Here is a 20,645-nt window from a genome sequence, read left to right as displayed (position 1 = left end):
CGCGAGTCGGCCGCCCCATGACCTCCACCCCGTGAGTCCACCACCTCCGATATAACTGGGTTTAACTGGTACTAATCCAGTTCATCCGGGTTAGGACCATCCCGTCACCCCGTCACCCAGGGCCCCGGATTTTACGAAGCAGCGCCCTTCCTCAATATTCCTGTTCGGTATCAAATTTACCCAGAATGACAGAAACGTGGTATTACTCGTGCCGCGTGCGTGATTGAATCCAGCCATTTTAGGTATTCTAACTGTCCGTCTTTGTACTCTTCTATAGACTATCCCTTTGATTAATTGAAACGATGCAAATATGACCGAGCCTCGGAATCCTCTTTCGTAAATAAGGAAAGGGGTCAAAAAAGACAAACAGAATCGGAAAACCTGACGTAGTATTGAAATTTATGCACGTGAATGCTATTAGACGCTGAGTAGGGAGGTTACGGAAGGTAAGATTGTCAGAGACGTTCCAACGCCGCCCCTAAGGTTGCTCGGGTCGATCTATGGATGCTCCCACTGGGCTCGCCCTGTTCTTCAGTCATTTATTACCTGAGTTTAGATTCCCTCCTCACGCGTCACACAAAGCAAGTACCGCCGTCGCCCAGTCCACAACCTCTAAACCATGAACACATAATAGGTAAAAAGAGAAAAATTAGAAAGCACTTAGATCCTCATACAAATGACTATTCTTTTATCAATAACATGAGCGCCTCGTCATACTAGCAGTCGAAATATCGCAGGGTATGGTGAGGAAAATACAAGCATTGACCCCCCGTGTGAGTCGGTTGTATTTGGATTCGCTCTGTAGCCTAAGAGGAGCTTAACAATCCTAGTGTGTCCACCCTGGTTTGCCTAAAATAAGGGCCGTATCTTCGCTCTGCGCCCGGGCGGGGGATTCGGACTTGTATCTCAACTTTAGAAGGAATTGTATAACTCGATTGTAACCGTTTACGGCTACTCTGTATAAAGAAGCCACTCGTTTCGATGGCCATAATATAGCTTCATCTTTCGCGATCACATCCACTGCGCATTCAATCATCCGGAGTCTTTGCATAAGGTCCTCCTGACCGTAAGTAGCAGCTATGGAAAGAAGTAATGCGCGGACCTTTCCGCATTCCACCCTCCCGAAGAAACATAGCCACTTCGTAATGCATACCACTTACGGCCGCCTGTATCTGTGGCCTACGTAATCTTAGTACTTCGACCCACCTACACCTTTCAGTGTAGGTGGGCTACGCCCATTCTCTCTTTTTCACCCACTTTTCTCAAGCTTCCAAAATTCGCATCATCAACGAATCTACCACCTTCAAATATCAATCAATATGCCTAAGACCATGAGAACCAGAGACCAGAAGCTAACGGAGGCTGTTGAAGTCTACCACCAAGGTGAAAACCCAAATCTTGCAGAAATCGCGCGGAATCATGATGTCTTGCCTAGTGTCCTTAACCAACGCATTTGATGCGGTAGAGGGGCTCTATCTAGTAGAAAGCCTACTCATAAAGCCCTAAAGGACTACCAAGAGGAAGCCTTGATACTCTGGATCAGGGCTACCACAGAAGTTAGAACGTGACATCCCTTAGAACTTTTTAGCGATTAGTCTCTGTCAATACAAGGAGCCATCTTGGAATCCTCACTCTGGTCCAGACCTAGGCTGAGCCTAACGCTGGCCTTGTAATTGTTATTTGTATCATCATAGGAGTTCCAAAATCACTCCTCGTCTGTTGGCTATGGGCCACAGCCATCAAATGTAATTCGCCGAAAGATCAAAAACAACGGATCAAAACCACCCAAAAGATAAAGCTATTATATTTATGATCCCGATTTGTTTGTAATTTGCGACATGATTTAAACCAATTCATCAAAACGACTCGAAAATTGAGACCACTGTATTTAAGATCTGATCCCAAGCAGGCAGTGTATGTCCGTGACACAGCGTTACCACCCGGCAATCATTGTGATATCTAACGTAACGATTAGTCAATGGCATCTGTCCGCTATCGTACTACCTGTCACTGGCGCGGTCGTATGAAGTATCCGAGACCAAATTTTAGAGACAGAATTTTCACCGAAATCAGTGGGGACATATCAGTATTTGCTGTAAGACTTGAAAAGCTCATCTACTTGAAAAGTTGAAATCAAACATTCTGAACCTCTGCGACGCCGGGGCGAGAAATGACTTCATTCCCGCAGTCGGGTCGACGGCGGTCGGCGCAATTACTGCTGATCAGTTATATGTCTTATTAACGAAAGAGTGAGATGTGGATACCATTCAAGTGATCGTCCACGATATAGTCTTCTATAGAAGAGGCTTTGTGTGGCGAATCGGGCTTTGTGACACATACGTTCCGGCACCTTATACACACGACAGTATTCTATATCAGTCTCGATGATTCTCCTCTAGGCTAATTTGATTGAGGTATCAGTAGGCACGGTTCAGCTTGCCTGTAACTGACTATTCACAATGAAATACAAATTTCACGCCTACTTTCTGCTCGCTAACTTTGAAGAGCAGTTCTATCCAACTGCAGAGACTTTGGAAGTACCCGAAGTCGGTATGACTTACAAGGATGCCACGCTTTATTAAAGCTCAAATGACCGGGCGACAAAGAGGGCGGATTAGGTCTTATCGGTAGCGTTTGGCTAATAGTATTAGAAAGCAAATATTCAAAGCGGGTATATATTATAAGAGCTTCCTGAAAATTAGAGATACCGGCATTGAAAGTAGCACTTAATTCTTCAGGCATATGGAGTCCGCTGAATGACCATGTATTAGCGCAAATCATTCTTGACTCTGCCTCTGGTGGTTTAGAATGTGTAACTAGACGGGCACCCGAAAGCATACCTAATTTTTTCTAGCGATTAAGCACAGAGGGTAGTCGCCGGTGCAAGACATTCCTCAGGGGCATTTCACTGAAAAATATTCTATCAATAACCCCGATAAAGGGTAAATCTTCGATGAATGCTTAGTAATGTAATCTTCTAGTCTCTCTGTGCCAAAGACGTTCCGATACCTTTCATTGATCTAATTTTAAGAGTATTTTGCAACTCTCGTCGTATGATCTCCTGCAACTGGCCAAGTCCAATGAAAGCAGCCTGCCGTACGGTGGTGGCCACGAGGGATCGAATGGACGGCGTTTGTGGCGATGAATGTGCGTGACTATTTGGCGGTATAAGTGTGTACTCAGATTGCCGCCGCGAACATCGTCGATACCGAGTTCGAGAAATTTGCTTTTTAATCCGCGGACGATTGCTGAGGTCATGTGTAATAATATGATAACGTACGGTTCGATGTATTCTAGCTTCTACTCTGGACACACTGCCCCGTCTCTTGATCAAACTTATACGGTGCACTGTTCTTACCGTTCTTGTCATATCAGCTATGATAAATGTCCGAGGCTCACCAGTCACTTCAGGCTCACCAGTCACTTCCAGTAATGCCAATGATGTACATTATATAGAGGGTGCTCTGAGAGCTGAAAAGAGGCGCGATGACGAGAGCAGTCCAATCAGTAATACTTGCGTTGGGAATTTTCGACGAAGAGAATTGATGGTAGGCCAGTATTCACGCTGTTGTAGCTTGCCGTGTTGGTCCCAAAACGGTGGTGACGGAAATCGACTACTAGCCGCAACCTTAATAGTAATAGCTATCGGAATTTCATCAGTCCGCGACAGAAACTCAATTTGTCTTGACACGCCTCGCTCAGAATTCGAAGGTTTTCAGATCTCCATTCCTGCCAGTAGAAGCTATGTGTTCCTGTTTGAAACGGAATGCTATTTATGCGCGAATACGACCATCATCGAATTGAGCCGCGTGTGCGTGAAATTCTTTCTTTTCGCTGACCGGAATCAAGCATTTCTATGGTACATTTACATTCGCTACATTGTTCATTACCTGGGACGCAGTCGATGCAGTAAAGGCGGTTGAATTTATAAAGTTAACGAAGCTCCTTGGCCATTTTCGGGGCACACGGAGAACTACGCGGCAGCTCCCTCCCGCCACTGCTTGACAGTAATGAGATACGGCTACGGTAGGGGTAGCAGTATCGATGTGTGAGAGGGATGAGGAGTGAGATCGCTGAAGGGGAAATATTCTACCTAACCTATGGACTGTGGTGAGTGGCAGAATCACATGCCATGCAAACAGACAGCGTCCTCGGAACCTCAAAGATGAGATGATAGTGTAAAGATCCAAACTCTGGCAGACCTAAATGAGATAAGCGCGGGGAGGTCCCTCCATGACAGCAGGAATCTGAAGGAAAGCGAGCCTCGGCCCCAGGTAGCGAGCCTCCGGTACATTGGATCCAAGACCTGACAGATCCGAGTGTGATATATGATAATGATCAGAATAATCAGAAGAATCAGAAGAATCAGAATAATCAGAAGAATCAGAATAATCAGAAGAATCAGAAGAATCAGAAGAATCAGAAGAATCAGAAGAATCAGAAGAATCAGAAGAATCAGAAGAATCAGAATAATCAGAATAATCAGAAGAATCAGAAGAATCAGAATAATCAGAATAATCAGAATAATCAGAATAATCAGAATAATCAGAATAATCAGAATAGGGGAAATAGGAACATAATACTTTTCAACAGCGTCGCAGTAGGAGGGTAATCGCCGCAGCGGTAGGCTATGACAGAAAATGGTGAAAGGTACACCACCAATGATCCATCTAATATGATCGCCGGACATTCATGTTTTGTAAATCTGTTGAACTATCATAAATAGGAGTTGCCGACACTTCCAGAATTAACTCAACCAAAAATTTCAAGCCTATTTTTAGCTCAAGTATTGAGCCGACGGCCCTCTTAAATAGCCCAGAAGAAGAATCTACTCAAAGTCGATATCCAGCAATGCCTGAAATGAGTTCCTCTACATACTCTCTACACCAATCGTGGAAACCCCGGATACAGATACCTAGGACGGATCCTAGGAACTCAATTTTCGGTTTGGGTTCTGCAAATTTGAAAATTGAGACCGATACGGCCGCGTTACCAGTCAGCGACCTCACAAAGGCAAAGAAGAGCGACCCTACAAAGGCGGAGGAGGAGATACAGAGACTATCATCTTGTCTTGAAGAGACGCAGGAGGCCATAAAAACCTTGCAAGGTGAGACGGAGCAGATACAGGACATGGTCCTCAAAGTCGGAGGAAACATGAAGCGTATGCTTGAAATAATTGAGTCCAATTTGTAAGAACCTCGCTACACCCAAAGAAACTTGAACGAACTAACGCCGAGACGTCTTAGCAGCCACTCCGATGGCCAAAGCACAACTCTTTTGAGTGATTTCTCTAATCTAGGAGATATTCGGTGGTGACAGTCATAGGCCTAGCCGACTGGATTGATAGCGCGATGGAGTCAGGGTTTCTCACACATAGAATGAGAACATAGAGGCCACTCCAATTGTGAGGAGCTAGGGTAGACCCTGTTTGAGACACAAACCAAGATAAAGCTAGTTCGAGTGTTTCTCTCTTCGATGGTTATTGAGGATAATAATTTTTGGTCCATTCTCGCACTACTATTTCTTTCTTCTCAAGCCAATCCTAGACCCTCCCACAGCTTCGAGGATTTTCCAAAATCACGGCAGTAATCTGGATAGTATAGTATGACTAGATCTCGAGTTGAATAAGGGAATAGGTTTGGTCAGCGCTCGAATGGCCCAACTAATGCGGAAACAATCCAATTACAGTGAAAGATTCCGGACATCTCCTCTTCTGCTGGCCGCGACGACCTAATTCCCTGCCCAGGTGTTGCTGGTCTTAATATTGCATTAATCAGATTATATTGAAATTCACTCTGAAGATGAAAATTATTTTCGCAGCACATTCAAACCTGCCAATCCAATTACTGGACCTACTACTGAATTCCTAAAACGCGAGAGCATCCCATCCAGTACTTATGCGAGTGGAATGATGCGTTGAAATCCTGGGTTTTTTGGATGAAAGACGCTATCTGGACTCAGTTATAAATTTCACCCGTCGAACGGTCCTCATTATGATAGACTTACGAAACCTGATCTGTTGTCTGCTTCACTTCACAAACGTTCGGGCTAGGGGATATGGATCTGCGATAAGCAAACCTCGAGATATCTCTTTAACTTCCCAGAATCCGCAACCATGGTCTGCTTACCCGGCGGATGCAATATTTTCTAACGAAGGATTTGGTAGTCCAACACAGTCAAGTGGCTCTGGTGTTTCTTACATAGGTAACGTCGGTCGCCCATACGGAAGTAACATCATTTCCATCTCCCCTGCAGAGGTTTCCAAGTACCAGTACGTCGTTAGATTCAGCCAAGCTTCTGCAGAGACCTGGTATGTCGCAATTTGGAACAAAATTGGTCCGGACGGACAGTTGACTGGATGGTATGGAAATGCTTGTCATTCTTTCACTCTGGCGCCGGGAGCAATCCAGTACATAGCATTCGCGGCAGACTCTCAAGGTGGCTGGGCCGCTTCTGACACGAACACTATTCCAAAAGATCAGTACGGCGGTTACGCTTCTACTTGGGGTGAATTTGATTTTGGATCGTCCACAAATCGAGGCTGGTCGGGTTTCGATGTCTCAGTAATACAAGCACAAAGGGCACAGCTCCAGATACAGGGAATGAAGATTTGCTCGGTTGTCAGGGAGACAATGTGCTCTTCCACGACCTGGGATGCTAAGATCATAGATAATGCCTATACCAGCTCAGTTGCAGACATAGACGGGATTGGAGGAGCCTTAACCCCTGGCCCCGTGCGGCTAGCGGTCGATCTTGGCTTCGACGGGTGAAAACATGGAATTCAAATTCTCCGGCACTGATGGCTTGAAAATGGTCTATTTGTGAATTCTAAATTGTCCTACAAATACCCTGACATCCTGGAGCTGTCTACTTGATGGAGAGAACTTTGACCATCGAACACCAGAGGATAGGGCTGTTGCTCGGTCTGGATGGGTTTCAAGATATTGTGGGCCCTGATTGTCTCTTTGAAACTCCATCCACGTTCCCTCCATCGCGAATTTTAGGTCTATAAAGCTAGTCCTATACAGCAGGTGTGCTTGTTCTGGCGCGTTTTATCTGAGGATCTAGTGGGTAAATTTCATTCAATTTCACTTTCACGTTCGCTCTGTTCAAATTATTTTACGAGTCAAGGGATAGTCAGATCAATGAGTAGAGGTGACCGAGTATTGTGGTTGACTCGGTGACCGGCGTAGTTTGTTGATATCTGCTTAGTCGATGGTCCGGCCCTACCTGCAGCGGTGGTTGTGGTGGAGGCATCACTGAATCCCGCGATGACTGAGATAGCTTGATCAATAGAGACGGCACCCGTGAACGGAGTAGGTCCGGGGATGGTGTAGCTGGCCAGCGACCGGAAGATGTTAACCAAAATACCGGAGTCTGTTGGACTGTATAGATCAGAAGGAGCAGAGATAACAAAATCTGTACCTCTTGAGTGACTTGCGCTCAGGCCTGTAATAAATTTTGTCGGGACACCTCTCCCGCTCCAAGACAGATTAATCGTAGCTATCTATTCTAAATAGCGTGTATTGACTCCTCTGGAGAATATTCGAGCCGCTCAAGTGGTTCAGGGGAGGATCGAGATCGTTAACGAAGTGATTGTCTTCTATCGTGGACCCCTTCCCTCAGAATAAAGTAGTCTCTTTCTGCTGGCTCTTTGTCTTCGCAATTCTAATACATACTCAGCATAGGTAGAAGTACCGCATACCTCGTGTCTGCCGTAAGCGCGGCTTGTCACGAATATGCGAACGGGTTTTGGTCCACGAATCACGATATCTGCGTCGAATGTATTTCTTGGACGGGCTTACTTTTCGCTCTGAGGTGCAAGACGCTGCTAAAAAGCCCAGTCAGCGTTATCAGAGAGGGGTTCCCGGCAACGAAAATTCCTTATGAGCTCAATATAGATCTGTGAAGAGCTTCGCCTTCGGTAACATTCAGCCGGCTAGGTTATCAACGTAATTCACACCAGTACTGTAGCCACGGTAAGCTATCGAGCCTTGATGCGTCTGCCCAGGGAGCCAATGAAACTCGGAACGCTCACAGCCCTAGGCCTTTGTATCTGGCACCTTCGAAATTCTATATCGAGAACAGACATGCCGTGAACAGGTCGAACGGCTATCGCATGTCAAGGTAGCAGAGACTCTTGTTCTCCGGGTACTGCTTACCCTCACGATCGTAATTTACATATCGCCTCCCTCGACAGTAATACCGTGGCAGGTAGTCTTTATGGCTTTTGTTAGAACCGGAAACCCTGCCTGTACTATCTATCTGGTGTGTACGATGACAATGCGCTTCCAGTTCAAATCCTCTGAGTTGGTCGGCTGACAGTCTTTCCCCACAGTTCATGACTGCTACACCCTACCCGCCTTGACCATGGAATCTTCCTCAGTGACCGCCTGTATGGGCTGTTGAAAAAATAACTGTTAAAAGAAGAAAATCGTATGAGAAACTGATCGCACTGCTAGTCTCAGCCTTGTCATTGAAGATTGGAGTCGACGGTTCAACCTTGTCCGCGGCACGTCGAGAACTAATAGGTCTTCTCCAACTGCCCTCTTTCGCTTTCTTGTACCAAGTTTCAACATTTAGCAATACTATTCCCTCATCGTCCGTCCACCATAGACTCATGGCGGGGCAAGTCACTGCAGTCGAGCCGGTAAGTAAAGTTGGAGCCTTCCACTTATCCAAGTTATTATCTTACCAGAAGCAGAGAATACTTTTGATTCGTTGATCGAAAGCCATTCTTCGACCTTTAAAGCCGGCTGCAAGAATTATGAGAGAAATCGCGGAGGAAAACCACCCGCACATTTTGACAAATAATTCTATGCGGCAAAGAAACAAGACTTCCTGTTAATTGATGAGTTTGATACCAGGATTACAGCTACACATGCAGCCACTATGGGGTGTGACTCCCTCTGATATTAGAGCGCGCATCGAGAATTTTGCTGCTGCTTATCCGCGAAATGAACTGTTTACTTTGACTATATCTCATAGCGATCAGGCTTCACTGGTCAACCCTGACCATAGGATGACTTTCAATTTCCCTTCCTGGCTCGATGCCGAGATTTCGCAAACGCTACCGAATATGACACTGGCGATAAGTACCATGGATAAAGCGAAGATCGTCGCCCCCCATGATATGCTGTCGCGTGTCTTGCGCGTGGCTTGGGCTCCACATTCTTCTCCTCTGCCACCGTCTAGCCGAGCCAGTCTCGCTCAACATATCGATCAGTTGGATATTAGCAAACAAAACACCTAGGATATACTTGCTGTGTCTTGCCCCCTGATACACCAGCACGAAATCTTTCTGCACTCGCTGTAGGTTCTCCGTTTCTCACAGACATGAACTTCCTTGAAAATCTCTCACTCAGCAAGGATGTCTGTCAATTTTCCGAACTCTACAACCATCATGCCGGGCTAAGCCATCCTGCATCGATAACTATCGCACATTCCCCAGTTCCGGTGTTCTCGCAATCCAAACCATGTTGTTTCAATGACCTCCATTACCCTAGTTCTTTTATGCCGAGAGAATACGAATGGGAAATTACAAAGGAGAAGTGGACGGTGATTAGGTACAGAAACAGAGTGTCGTCTATTTGGCTAGATGCAACAAAGGAGATAAATCTAACTCCGATAACCGGCGAGAATTTCAGCGCCAACATCTGATTTTTATAACTTGGGATGAAAGATTATCATTCAAACTACTGAGTCGACATGAGCGAATGGCCCTACACGACTTCGACTGCGCCTAGATAAAGTCAACCATAGCGACTCTGTCCAATTTTACCCGTGTACGAATGACAGCAGCCGTCCAATAAGACGATCACGCATGTGAAGAATAAGTAAATTGATTTCAGATTAAAGAGGGTCAAACAGACGATATATCAGTAAGGAATACAAATTTTGCTATGGGCGATCCGGACGGTGACTGTCTTAAGTGGTCGCTCTTACCGTCTCTTGATATCAAAATCGGCCGTTCTTAAGCCGACGCTATACTAGGAGTCGTATGACGACTGGCTAACCCCTTAGACTCATTACATACCAATCAGCATTGATGCACGTGATTTTTCTGAGATTGTACGGTACCTGACGCAAGAGCGGGAAGGTCCAGATTTAGGGAAATGCTTCGCTCAGGACAGTTACGAGTGGTCTCGTCGCGTGCTGCGCAATGAAGACCTTAAAGTGATATGGTGGAGACTGATGCTGGAATACGGAAGGTTGATCATTGACGATCGCGAAATAATGTCTTTTAGTGTGATCATGACCTTATACCAACCCCGCCTCAATTAATAACAATTTCTTTCTCCGGAGATGCCAAAAGCCTGCTTGACTAGGTTAAAGCACTATGAGTCTGTACCCAATCGCAGAGAGTTTAGGCGACATTTGCTTTCGATTATTACGCGCGGTGCTCTTGGCCTGGCCAGATATTGAAGGAGCTGTGATGAACGAGCAGGTTACTTTCGTCAGCGTCTTAGACAGGAGCTTTGATGGTAGCTTTCCGCTTAACGCCGTGCGTGGTCTGACCGTTAGGAATGCTTAGCCCCCGCAGCAGTCTTCTCGGCTTCACGCCATGCTTTGAAAAATGAGGAGCCCAGCAATTCCCTTCACAGTTACCGTATCATGATTGAATCTTCTCGTATTAGAAACATATAATAGGTCGATTGACTCAAGCGACTCGTATGTCGAATGACGAAGATTCAGGACGTCAGTTGAATACTTGAATAGCCAAGAATACAGGAAGTGTGGTTTCCTTCATGAGAGACTCCTAAAATGACAGGAGTCTGACTTACTGAGACGGATAATCGAATCTGAGTTACGGCTTATCGAGTCAGATATATAAGTCTACTGCATATCAAAAGTGATGAGATACGGCTACGGTGGGGGCAGCAGTATCGATGTGTGAGAGGGATGAGGAGTGAGATTGCTATGGGGGAGAGATTCTACCTAAGCTATGGACTGTTGTGAGTGGCAGAATCACATGCCATGCAAACAAAAAACAACCTGAATGAACGGTAAACCGTCTCCACGACATTGCTCAATAACTTGCTCGCGCAAGAACCGAACAGGCTCATGGCAGACTGCAACGGGGTATGCTGAGCCCTGAATCCGTTCGGAATGTACCCAGGTTGGAGAGAGGTCTGAGTTGAAAGCAGTGACCTTGATCTCCAGTTGTGTCCTGCATATCACATTCAACCGCCGTCCGATATATCTCATGATCTGCGAAAGATCAGTCGAATCGTGCATCAAATCAGGGCCTCGCCAAGCTCCGAAATAAGATGTATAGACGTCGTTCACCTCGAGAAAATGCTTGATCAAAATTTTAGTCGTCACCGAGTCGGACGCACTGGGCAGGTTTCTTACACCAGAAACAAGAGGAGGTTGCCAACTCTCGTGGACCCAGTCCGGGATGTATGACCAGACATTCCTTGTCGAAGGCACGGAATGTATGGCGGAGTCGTGCAGTAGGTATCGGCTACTCCGTGTAACAGCGCGGCTGGTAGTGAGATCTTTGAGATACATCTCGTCCCCGTGATAAGCTTATCGTGAGCGGCAGAGTCGCCGAAAGAATATAAGATTACAAGTGTACCGCCCCTCCCTTCTAATGCGTGGAGCAAGAAGTAGAAATTGTAGTAGGGTACTCTGATATCCACCGATTATATCAATATTCTCAACTCTATATACGGGGGAGACCCCCGTAGACCCCCATCAACGGGCCAACGGCTAACGCAAATTAAATCATAAATCTATAAGACCATAACGCAAGTAAAGTTGATTATCAACTTGCGGGAATACCCATGGGGCCCATATAGGTACTTGGGTTTGGGTCAGAATTTAGGTTTTGACTATGGGGCCTACCGCCTACGGTTATTCCTGTGGGTATTATACTTTTGCCATGGGGCCCATGCGTATGTTACGGCGGATTGCGGGCTTGGTGGCTGTGCGGGGCCGTAGCCAGCCGCAAGCCATGACGTCGCGATACTTATATCGGCTTGTTTGGTTAATAGGCCCGGCTATTTCCTATAACAGAACAACTCAAGTTCCCAAAACGGAAGGTGTTTTTGGGGTATTTAGTTATCTAGTCATAGACTCATACCGCTTCTAATATCTCTAGGTAGAATCTAGTTTTAGATAGCAATTATATCTAGCTATCGTATATATGTACTATGTATTGATTAAAATTAACTAGATACTAACTATATTAAGGTGTTAAAGATGCGGCTTGAAATCCAGGCTTACCCTATCACCTAGAGACTTTCGGGTACATTGAGAGACTTTGACTCCGATCGCAAAGACATGTATACCTCTAGTCCACCACTGCCACCAGCCGACCGCCACACTCAAGGAATAAGTTACCACACTAAAACTTAGTATAATTACTTATAATCTTTCAGTAAAGGAGTTAAGTCTGAACATTAAAAATTTCGTCGTTTTAATACAAACACTTCGGCTACATAGAGGTATATAACGTGTTAAGGGGTCTGTATCGCAGGACAGAGGACCTGTTGGCTAGGCAGAGAGTCCAAGTCTATGGGGTCTGATTTCAAAGACTGAATCTTGGGGTCTGGTAGGCTCCACCAGTTCCCACAATATATACATAGAGGTTCCACGTACCGAGTCCCCACAGCCCCACACAGAGCTCTTGGGGTTGTTACCCTAAGACGACGCGGGGTCGATTCGATCGTGAATCGTCTTGAGTCACCACGTATGACTTGCGCCGTGACAAAACTAGTATGGTGTATACCACCCATTAGAATCGATAATCGCTTGCACCCTATTAGGCATGGTACCAGAGAGGTGCTGAAGATGTTCCATATCGATATTTTCCCATGCGATTTGGGCTGTATCAACTAAGATTTGCTTGGTATCCTCGTTATTTTTCATATGCATCAGATCAGGCCTAAGCTTGTAGATCTCTGCTTTCAGGAGCGCCCATAGATTCTCAATTGGATTGAGATCTGGTGAGTGAGGTGGCCAGATCATTACCTCGATCTGCATATCATCTAAGGCCTCGCGTACTACACGAGCTGTGTGTGTTGGTGCGTTATCATGCATAAATATACCATCTTCAGTAGATAGTAACGTTGGTAGCACACGCCGATATAACTCCTCGATCACGAATCGATTAACACCACCACGCTCTGAGATAGGATCGCCGAATAGGGGTATTAGGCCTGTTCGGCGATCAGCCGAGAATGCAGCCCAAAACATCTGCTTAACTTGCTTACCGCGATGCGGTAGACCCTGACAGTGATTCATACGTGGTTGATCTCGAGGGCGAATAAAGGTCCATTCGCGTTGTATACCGATACCACGCTCAACAGTACATTCATCAGACCAGAATACACGAGCCCAATCAGTAGGGGTAAACTCGCGATAGCGATACGCCCACTGAAGCCGTTTTGATGCGTGTTCCTCATCGAGGTAGGGCCGCCATAAACAGCGCCATTTACGCATATTTTCTGCGTTTGAAAGCCGTTGAATCGATCGGATCTTAACCCTATGATCAACCTCAGTCAGGAGATCTTCCCGGGTAACGCGTGGATTATCATGAATAACCTCAAGGATGCGCGTTTTGTCAGATTCAGTAAGCTTCTTTGGCCGGCCGCTGCGTGGCTTCGATATAACACTATCCAGTCGATCTGGGGCCCTTTTGATCGTATAGCGTATCCCAGAGAGAGAGATCCAAGGATATCGCTTATGAATACGCTTATATCCCCAGCCAATATCGTATAGCTCGCATATACGCGCGCGTAGGTGAGGTGTAAGCTCTTTAGACCGACCCATGCCTAGGTGGGTAGGTAGGTGGGTAGGTTGGTAGGTGGGTAGGTTGGTAGGTAGGTTGGTAGGTAGGTAGGTTGGTAGGTAGGTTGGTAGGTAGGTAGGAATTGATTTCTACGTATTATTTCCACTGATCTAGATGATCTCTACACTCTTCCTGGCACACGCGCTCTAGCGTGTTTTCTACAACGCGTATATGGCAGGCGGTAGGCTGTATGGCGAGCGGTGTAGGAGATGTGGGGCTAGGGGGTGCTCAAACCTATGACCCGTCACTGTAAATGCCCAAATTAATCTTACCGTTTCGGTCCTAGCGAGGTGGACAACCTAAGGACACCGTAGCTGTCCCGTCCCAGCTCATAACTTAACCTCCCGCATTCCTGCCAGCTATTAGTAAATTAATTATAAGTCGTGGGCTTAGCTTACAGACACCTGCAAAACCAGCTTCACCAATTTACACTCTCACTTTCTTTCCGGGCCCCACCGACAAGGCGGTAGGTGAAGAAATGGGTGTATTTAAATGGCCCTCTATACTGTTTGCATGGCATGTGATTCTGCCACTCACCACAGTCCATAGCTTAGGTAGAATCTCTCCCCCTCAGCAATCTCACTCCTCATCCCTCTCACACATCGATACTGCTACCCCTACCGTAGCCGTATCTCATCATATACATTCATTACTTACTGTACCCACTAGACAGACGCTGTCGATGTTCTCTCGAGTATGGTAGAATTAAGTCGGGGTATTTCCTGAATGAATGATATCCTCCTTTCTTTCGAACAAGTCTCCTTGCATCCTTAGTCTTATCCTTCCTGCAAGGAAACGTATGATTAGTAAGTCCAATTACCCGTGAGACGCATTTCAGATCACAGCCTCACGCCTGGCACCCAACTTACCTCTCTTTGCTTTTTATCTCGCCTGAAAAGCCCAACCAAATCCTGAACCCGAATTTTTTCACATGAGTTGCCATCGTTCCTATCTACGTTGAATATAGGTTTTCATGCCGTGCCCCGTCAAATGGATCCTCTTTCCTCAGCGGCGAGTGTTATCGCGGTTATTCAATTGACTGGAAGCCTCGTGAAGCTTTGCGGAGGCTACATTCAAGAGGTGAAGTATGCGCGGCACGAAATTTCCACCTTGCAACAGGCGATTACAGGCCTCCAAGGGACACTCCAAGACCTGCATAAATTCCTCCGAAGCAACGAAGGAAAGGTTCTACCAACCTCCTCACGACTAGTCAGCAATGTGACCGATTGCCTCTGCGACCTCCGAGCCTTAGAAGCCACATTTGATCCGGGAAAGAAAAAAAAGCTGATGAGGAAAGTGGGATTGCGAGCCTTAAGGTGGCCCCTGAAGCGCGTAGAGATGGAAGGCGTTATTCAGAACCTCGGGAGACATAAATCTTCATTCCTCTTATCTTTACAGGTGGATCAGACGTACGTTTATCGAGCACGATTATATGAAAATTTAAATTGACTCACAGAATACATAGTGTTCTTATGGTCAGCGTCGCTCAGGATATGGATTTTGTGAAGTTGGAAGGTGCGATAAAGGCAGGTTTTGAGTTATTCTCCGATCGAGACGAAGTCCAAAGTCTCCAAGGCACTCGGACCGAGCTCCTCTATCAGATAATGGACTGGGCTATATCGCCGTCCCAAAAATGCGTTTTCTGGTTAAAGGGAATGGCTGGGACAGGAAGATCCATAATATCTCGGATTGTGGCAAGGTTGCTTAAGAACACCAATTATCTAGGTGCTAGCTTCTTCTTTAAGAGGGGTGAAGTAGACCGAGGGAACGCGAAGAAGTATTTTCCTCCACTAACAAGGCAACTAATGCTCAGGATTTCTGGGCTGAGGTCTGGCGTGCAAAAGGCACTCCGAGGTGACCCTGACATTGCATCAAAGTCGCTCAGTGAGCAGTTTGAGAAACTACTCCTTCAACCGCTGCTCAACCTTGACCAACTTGATCGACAACCTCAACCCGCTATGATAGCGATCGATGCCTTGGGCGAGTGTGAACATGATCAAGATATCCGAAACATAATTCGATTACTGCCTCTTCTGTAGCAGGCAAAAGCGGTTCGCCTTCGGATCTTCTTGACTAGTAGGCCTGAACTCCCAATCAACCTCGGCTTTTCCGACATCGCGGATCATGAATATCAGGACCTAGCTCTTCATGAGATATCCGAAGAAGTAACAGAACACGATATACACTTATTCCTACAACATCAATTTACGAAGATCAAACACGACAGGAATATTTCTGAACACTGGCCCGGCGATGACGTTATACAGAAATTGGTCACTATGTCCGTTCCATTGTTTATTTCGGCTGCAACCGTATGCCGTTACATCGGAAATTCAAAGTGGGAACCTAAATTGCGCCTTGCAGAGCTTCTTACGGACCAAGCTAAATACGTGTCGAGAATGGACAAGACATACCTGCTAATTCTGACACGACTTCTCGGCGATCAAGAGTGTGATGAATCGGAGCAGAAGCAGCTCCTGAGCGACTTCCAGGAAATAGTCGGTGTTATCATCCTTCTTGCTGTTCCACTTTCTATTAATTCACTGTCAATGTTTCTTGGGATAGGAACAGACCAGATCAGCAATCAATTGGATTTATTCCGCTCTGTTATGAGTATTCCCGGTGACCGAGATCAGCCTGTTAGAATTATGCATCTATCGTTTCGGGATTTTTTGGTCCGGTCAAGCAGCACGTTTTTTGTGGATGAGCGAAGAAAGCACAAAGACATTGCTAAGTCCTGTCTCAAAACGATGCATAGTCATCTAGAGAAAGATATCTGTAATCTCGCAGACCCTGGAGCGTGTAGGGCAGACATTGACCCCAAACATATCCGCCAATATCTACCGTCGGAATTACAGTACTCTTGTCGCTACTGGATACACCATTTCGAACAAAGTCAGGATCTTTCTTTCGGGATAGAAGATGTGCTGCTATTCCTCCAGAAGCATTTTCTGCATTGGCTGTTGTACGCCAGTTCCAGAAAAGCTTCAGAAGGACTCATAAACTTTCATTCGAACTGTCTGCGTGGTAGGCATGCTTGATCTCCTCCACACGCTAATACAAGTAAGTAAAATTGAACACAGCTATTTTAGACTCACACTAATAGCCATAGGGCGACGATAAGTCTGTAATATCGAATTATCTGCACGATGGAATACGCTTTGTTCTGAAAAACCGCCAGATAGCCGACGAAGCACCGCTCCAAATTTATTATCTAGGGCCAGTCTTTACACCTCGAACGACAATAATTTGTAGAGAGTTCATATCGGAGCTTCCAAGTTGGATATGCCAGTTCTCACAAGTCAATGAAAAGTGGAGTGCAGAATTACAGACTCTCGAGGGGCATTCGGGCTCGGTTCACTCGGTGGCCTTCTCGCCCGACGGCCGGCTGCTGGCGTTCGGCTCTGACGATCACACCGTGCGGCTCTGGGACACGGCGACGGGCGGCCTGCAAGAGACCTTGACCACTAAGGGAATCATCAACGAACTCGACTTTTTTCAAGACGGTTCATATCTAATCACCAAGTTAGGCACCCTTAATGTTCAATCCGGGCACGAAAATCTCGCTTCTAATTCAACCCATAAGAATCGGGAGATCTTCATTGAGCAAGGACGGTGGATAAACATGAGCGGCAAAAATGTACTCTGGCTTCCTCCTGACTTTCGGCCTACGTGTTCCGCTATTAATGGGGATTCACTTGCCTTAGGACACGCATCAAGGCGTGTTTCTTTCATACGATTTCGTCTATAGCAGTCGCCATTAAACAATAATTTCCATTCATTTCTTCCTCTCATTTCTTATTTCTTTGTAAAAGAAGGGCCTGGGAGAAAAGTAGAATGTATACGGCACCTCCGTTTCAATGGAATGTGCCATCCAAGCTCCACAAGGCTCAGATCGGTTTGCCACTATATCATGGCTGAGTCAGTGACAAGACCTGGAAGGTTCTACGCCAGGGGGAAAGAAGAGTACATACCATACCCCGCTAAACAGCACTCAGTATTCAGGCTAGAGTCTTATCAGTGGGGCACAGAATTAACAAATGTGTGCAAATTGGTGAAGCTGGGTTTGCACTTGTCTGTACCTAGAGGTGTACGAGCTCGGGTAAAACTTAGTTAAAACCTTTTAAGTAAAAGCTTAGTATAGTAGTATAGTGTAAAAGTCTTAAATTGTTTTTATTTCTGCAGAGATTAGAGTAGTAATAACTATCTAAGGAATTATTAAATAAGCTTTCCAGAATCTATAATAATCTAAAGTAACTTAAAGAAGTAGGTTAAGCTCTCTGTTTAACAGAGTATCCGATATGAAGCTTCGAAGTTCGAACACTCCGAGGTTTGTATATCACATGATCAGAGCCAGCTGATACGATCGGTTACCATCTTCTTGTTTGGATGATTCTGCCGACTAACCACCGAGGGACCCACACATTAGATAGCCTCTCTTCCTTCCCATTCCTTTTTCACCAATCAAGTTATGTTTGACCTTCCTCTTTTTCCTTCCTGTAGATCGATATCTACAAATTCTTCTTACCAGCGGGATTATTGCCTGATTTCGCCTGAAAATTCGAGCATGGCCTAAAATGGATTTGTCGGTCAGAAAAGTGGGTACAGTAAAGTTTTTGTAAAGTTTTGCTAAAACTGCCTTTTGTGTAGATTTTCAGACGCTTGGTAGTGACTTTATCCTGATCTTTCCTCCACCCGCTGGTGTCAGATTGTTCAGGTACGGAAACATTCAGCAGAGTCAAATCGGTTGAATCGCTCGAGTCAAGGGGTACGCGATCGCTAAATTTCCTTCGATGAGCACCAAATCATCTACATAGGCTGGATGCAGACTTGAAAGGGCACAGTCTAGACTTCAGATGTGCTATAGTACCCAATGAGTCACTACTCACTTTTTGCCATGGCGGACCTGCGCGATGTGGAAGGGCAGCCCAGATAAGCAAGGGAAATTGTCAGTCTGAATTACCAGAGCCAGTCAGCATTCATACGTCTTCGGTCATCGCCATGTACCCAAGAGATCAGTATTCTGTGCCACAGAAGATGTGTCTCTCAAGTCTCTACAGTACCCTGCATATACACGATACGCTGTCGCTTGATATGCGCGCGAATGACTGCGCCCTTCTCACGTTATGACGTTCGATACAGTAGTCGGTATACTTGACTCGCCTACTAATGCTATTTTTTAAAAAAATCATAGGTTACCAAGACTGGTTACACATTCACTGTTGTACAACTTCACTCACATCCCTTCAGATTGTAAATCGGGATCTATCTTGGTGAAAAGGGCACTCACGAATATTTTTGCGACTATAAATCGGAGAAGTCGAAAGTTGGCAAGCTCAGGAAATTAAGTCAATTCTGAATCTTAGTGCTGATATTCATAGGTTCCCTAATTCAACTGGGATTGGATTGTCTGCGACCGCATCGCTCGAGTCGCTCATTGGATACCCCATTAACAAGTTATTGCGTTATCGTCCAGAATGGAAAAGTGGGGGGGTCCTCAAGAAACTCGATGGGATTTTTGCATGACTTAAATTATCCATATAGCTATATCAGCGTGAAACCGCAATGATCAGTCAAAGCTATCCTCATTTCATGCCATGATACTGCCATGATATTGAGTTGACAGACCCATCAGGGCCAGAGGTCATAGGGCGAAGACACTAGGGTGGACGGTAGTTTTCACACAGATCTTATGTTTAACTCTTTTGAATCGATTTCTATCAAGTTGGTCGATACCCACTATTCCATCACCTAGGCGTGATTTTGGCGCTTCGACCGATTTGGTAAAAAACTGGGCCCCTCAAGTTTCACATAGCACCTCTGGTTGTTTTTGTTTAGTAAGACAAGTCCCTCAGCGGGCCAAGAGACAGACGTATCGATCTTCTTGCACCCTCCAAGTGAGACTCAAGATAAGAGAGTACGTTAATAAAGTCGAGTCACAAGACGGCGTAGAAATACGGTCAGACCGCTCACTTATTCTCTCAAAGCGCTTGAGAAGTTTTGAGCTTTGCGCAACAGAGGTTGGAAATGAATGTACAAAAAGATCCATGTTCGTTCTTCTCCTTTGGAATAGCAACTGTTTCAGGTTCAGGATGCTCCTTAGGTAAAGCAGGGGCCGGTGAAGGTGGCTTCCGCATGTGGGAAGCGTGAGACGCCCATGTGGATTTTTTTTCTGGCTCTGGCATATTATGAAAAAGCGGAGAAGTCTTTCTGATGCTTAAGAATGGAAGCCTTGGATAGTGACGTTCGTGTCGAGCGCGAGGCCAGACTTTTATACGTTAAAGTATAACTCGATCGGCTTTGGCTTTCACACCCCCCCCCCCCACGAGACCAAAAGCGGAGCGAAGTTGAAACGCAGATAAAACGGAGACCGCGCGGCAGCACCTTTTTTTCGACGTTGCTGGAACTATTGGCACCGATTCAAGTGAAAGATTTGACCAGTTTGCTAGTTGTAATACGCTTGTATAACTTGCGTGTATATATCGAGCGTTCTTTGGCGATCCCTTCTGCTCTTCCCAGTACGCTGAGGTTCCGCGCGGACAAGCCGCAGGAAATCGACTGACGCAACACTCCACAAGTGAGCCCAACAACTCACTACGAAAACTCGAATCTCATCACCAGAACGAGTCCCCCCAAATTGCCAGCTAGCTCAATACGCATCCAAGCACTACTCATGCAAGAGAAAGCGGTGGGAATTCGGTCCGCCATTCGGGTAATGGCCAGGATGACCAGATATCTATACTAGACTATTCCGCGGATGAGATCCCTGAGACCGAGACTCGACAGGTTCCAAAACTTTCGACAGACATACGTAGCGATTACGTGGGCTCAGAGAACATGCTAGGTC

The 20,645-nt window shown here is 45.9% G+C and overlaps 5 protein-coding genes across 5 annotated transcripts; 4 read left to right on the top strand and 1 right to left on the bottom strand.

The window, feature by feature from the left end:
* Window positions 1-8,046: 8,046 nt before the first annotated feature.
* Window positions 8,047-8,814, top strand: N7539_008810 (uncharacterized protein; the record flags this gene model as incomplete). Its single annotated transcript, XM_056938405.1, has 3 exons — window positions 8,047-8,268; window positions 8,444-8,650; window positions 8,707-8,814. Coding segments are annotated over 3 exons (537 nt in total), but the record flags the coding sequence as incomplete, so codon positions are not given.
* Window positions 8,815-9,336: 522 nt separating this feature from the next.
* N7539_008809 (uncharacterized protein) lies at window positions 9,337-9,746 on the top strand (the record flags this gene model as incomplete). The annotated part of the gene is given in 2 exon segments (XM_056938404.1): window positions 9,337-9,558; window positions 9,573-9,746. 2 exon segments carry the CDS (start codon window positions 9,337-9,339, stop codon window positions 9,744-9,746), a joined length of 396 nt encoding a protein of 131 aa, XP_056786412.1.
* Window positions 9,747-9,902: 156 nt separating this feature from the next.
* Window positions 9,903-10,284, top strand: N7539_008808 (uncharacterized protein; the record flags this gene model as incomplete). The annotated part of the gene is made up of 2 exons (XM_056938403.1): window positions 9,903-9,946; window positions 10,044-10,284. The coding sequence occupies 2 exons, from the start codon at window positions 9,903-9,905 to the stop codon at window positions 10,282-10,284; spliced, it is 285 nt and encodes a 94-aa protein (XP_056786411.1).
* A 2,436-nt stretch (window positions 10,285-12,720) lies between these two features.
* On the bottom strand, window positions 12,721-13,449 carry N7539_008807 (uncharacterized protein; the record flags this gene model as incomplete). The annotated part of the gene is made up of 2 exons (XM_056938402.1): window positions 12,721-13,166; window positions 13,221-13,449. The coding sequence occupies 2 exons, from the start codon at window positions 13,447-13,449 to the stop codon at window positions 12,721-12,723; spliced, it is 675 nt and encodes a 224-aa protein (XP_056786410.1).
* A 1,316-nt stretch (window positions 13,450-14,765) lies between these two features.
* On the top strand, window positions 14,766-17,549 carry N7539_008806 (WD40 repeat domain-containing protein; the record flags this gene model as incomplete). Its single annotated transcript, XM_056938401.1, is given in 5 exon segments — window positions 14,766-15,207; window positions 15,255-15,833; window positions 15,879-16,643; window positions 16,657-16,693; window positions 16,911-17,549. 5 exon segments carry the CDS (start codon window positions 14,789-14,791, stop codon window positions 17,547-17,549), a joined length of 2,439 nt encoding a protein of 812 aa, XP_056786409.1. The 5' UTR covers window positions 14,766-14,788.
* Window positions 17,550-20,645: the final 3,096 nt, after the last annotated feature.

The sequence above is a fragment of the Penicillium diatomitis genome, assembly GCF_028827545.1.
Source record: "Penicillium diatomitis strain IBT 30728 chromosome Unknown utg000014l_segment0_segment0, whole genome shotgun sequence".
Classification (NCBI taxonomy): Eukaryota; Fungi; Ascomycota; class Eurotiomycetes; order Eurotiales; family Aspergillaceae; genus Penicillium; species Penicillium diatomitis.
Note: the sequence above shows the minus strand (reverse complement) of the source record. Positions and strands in the feature narration are given on the sequence as shown.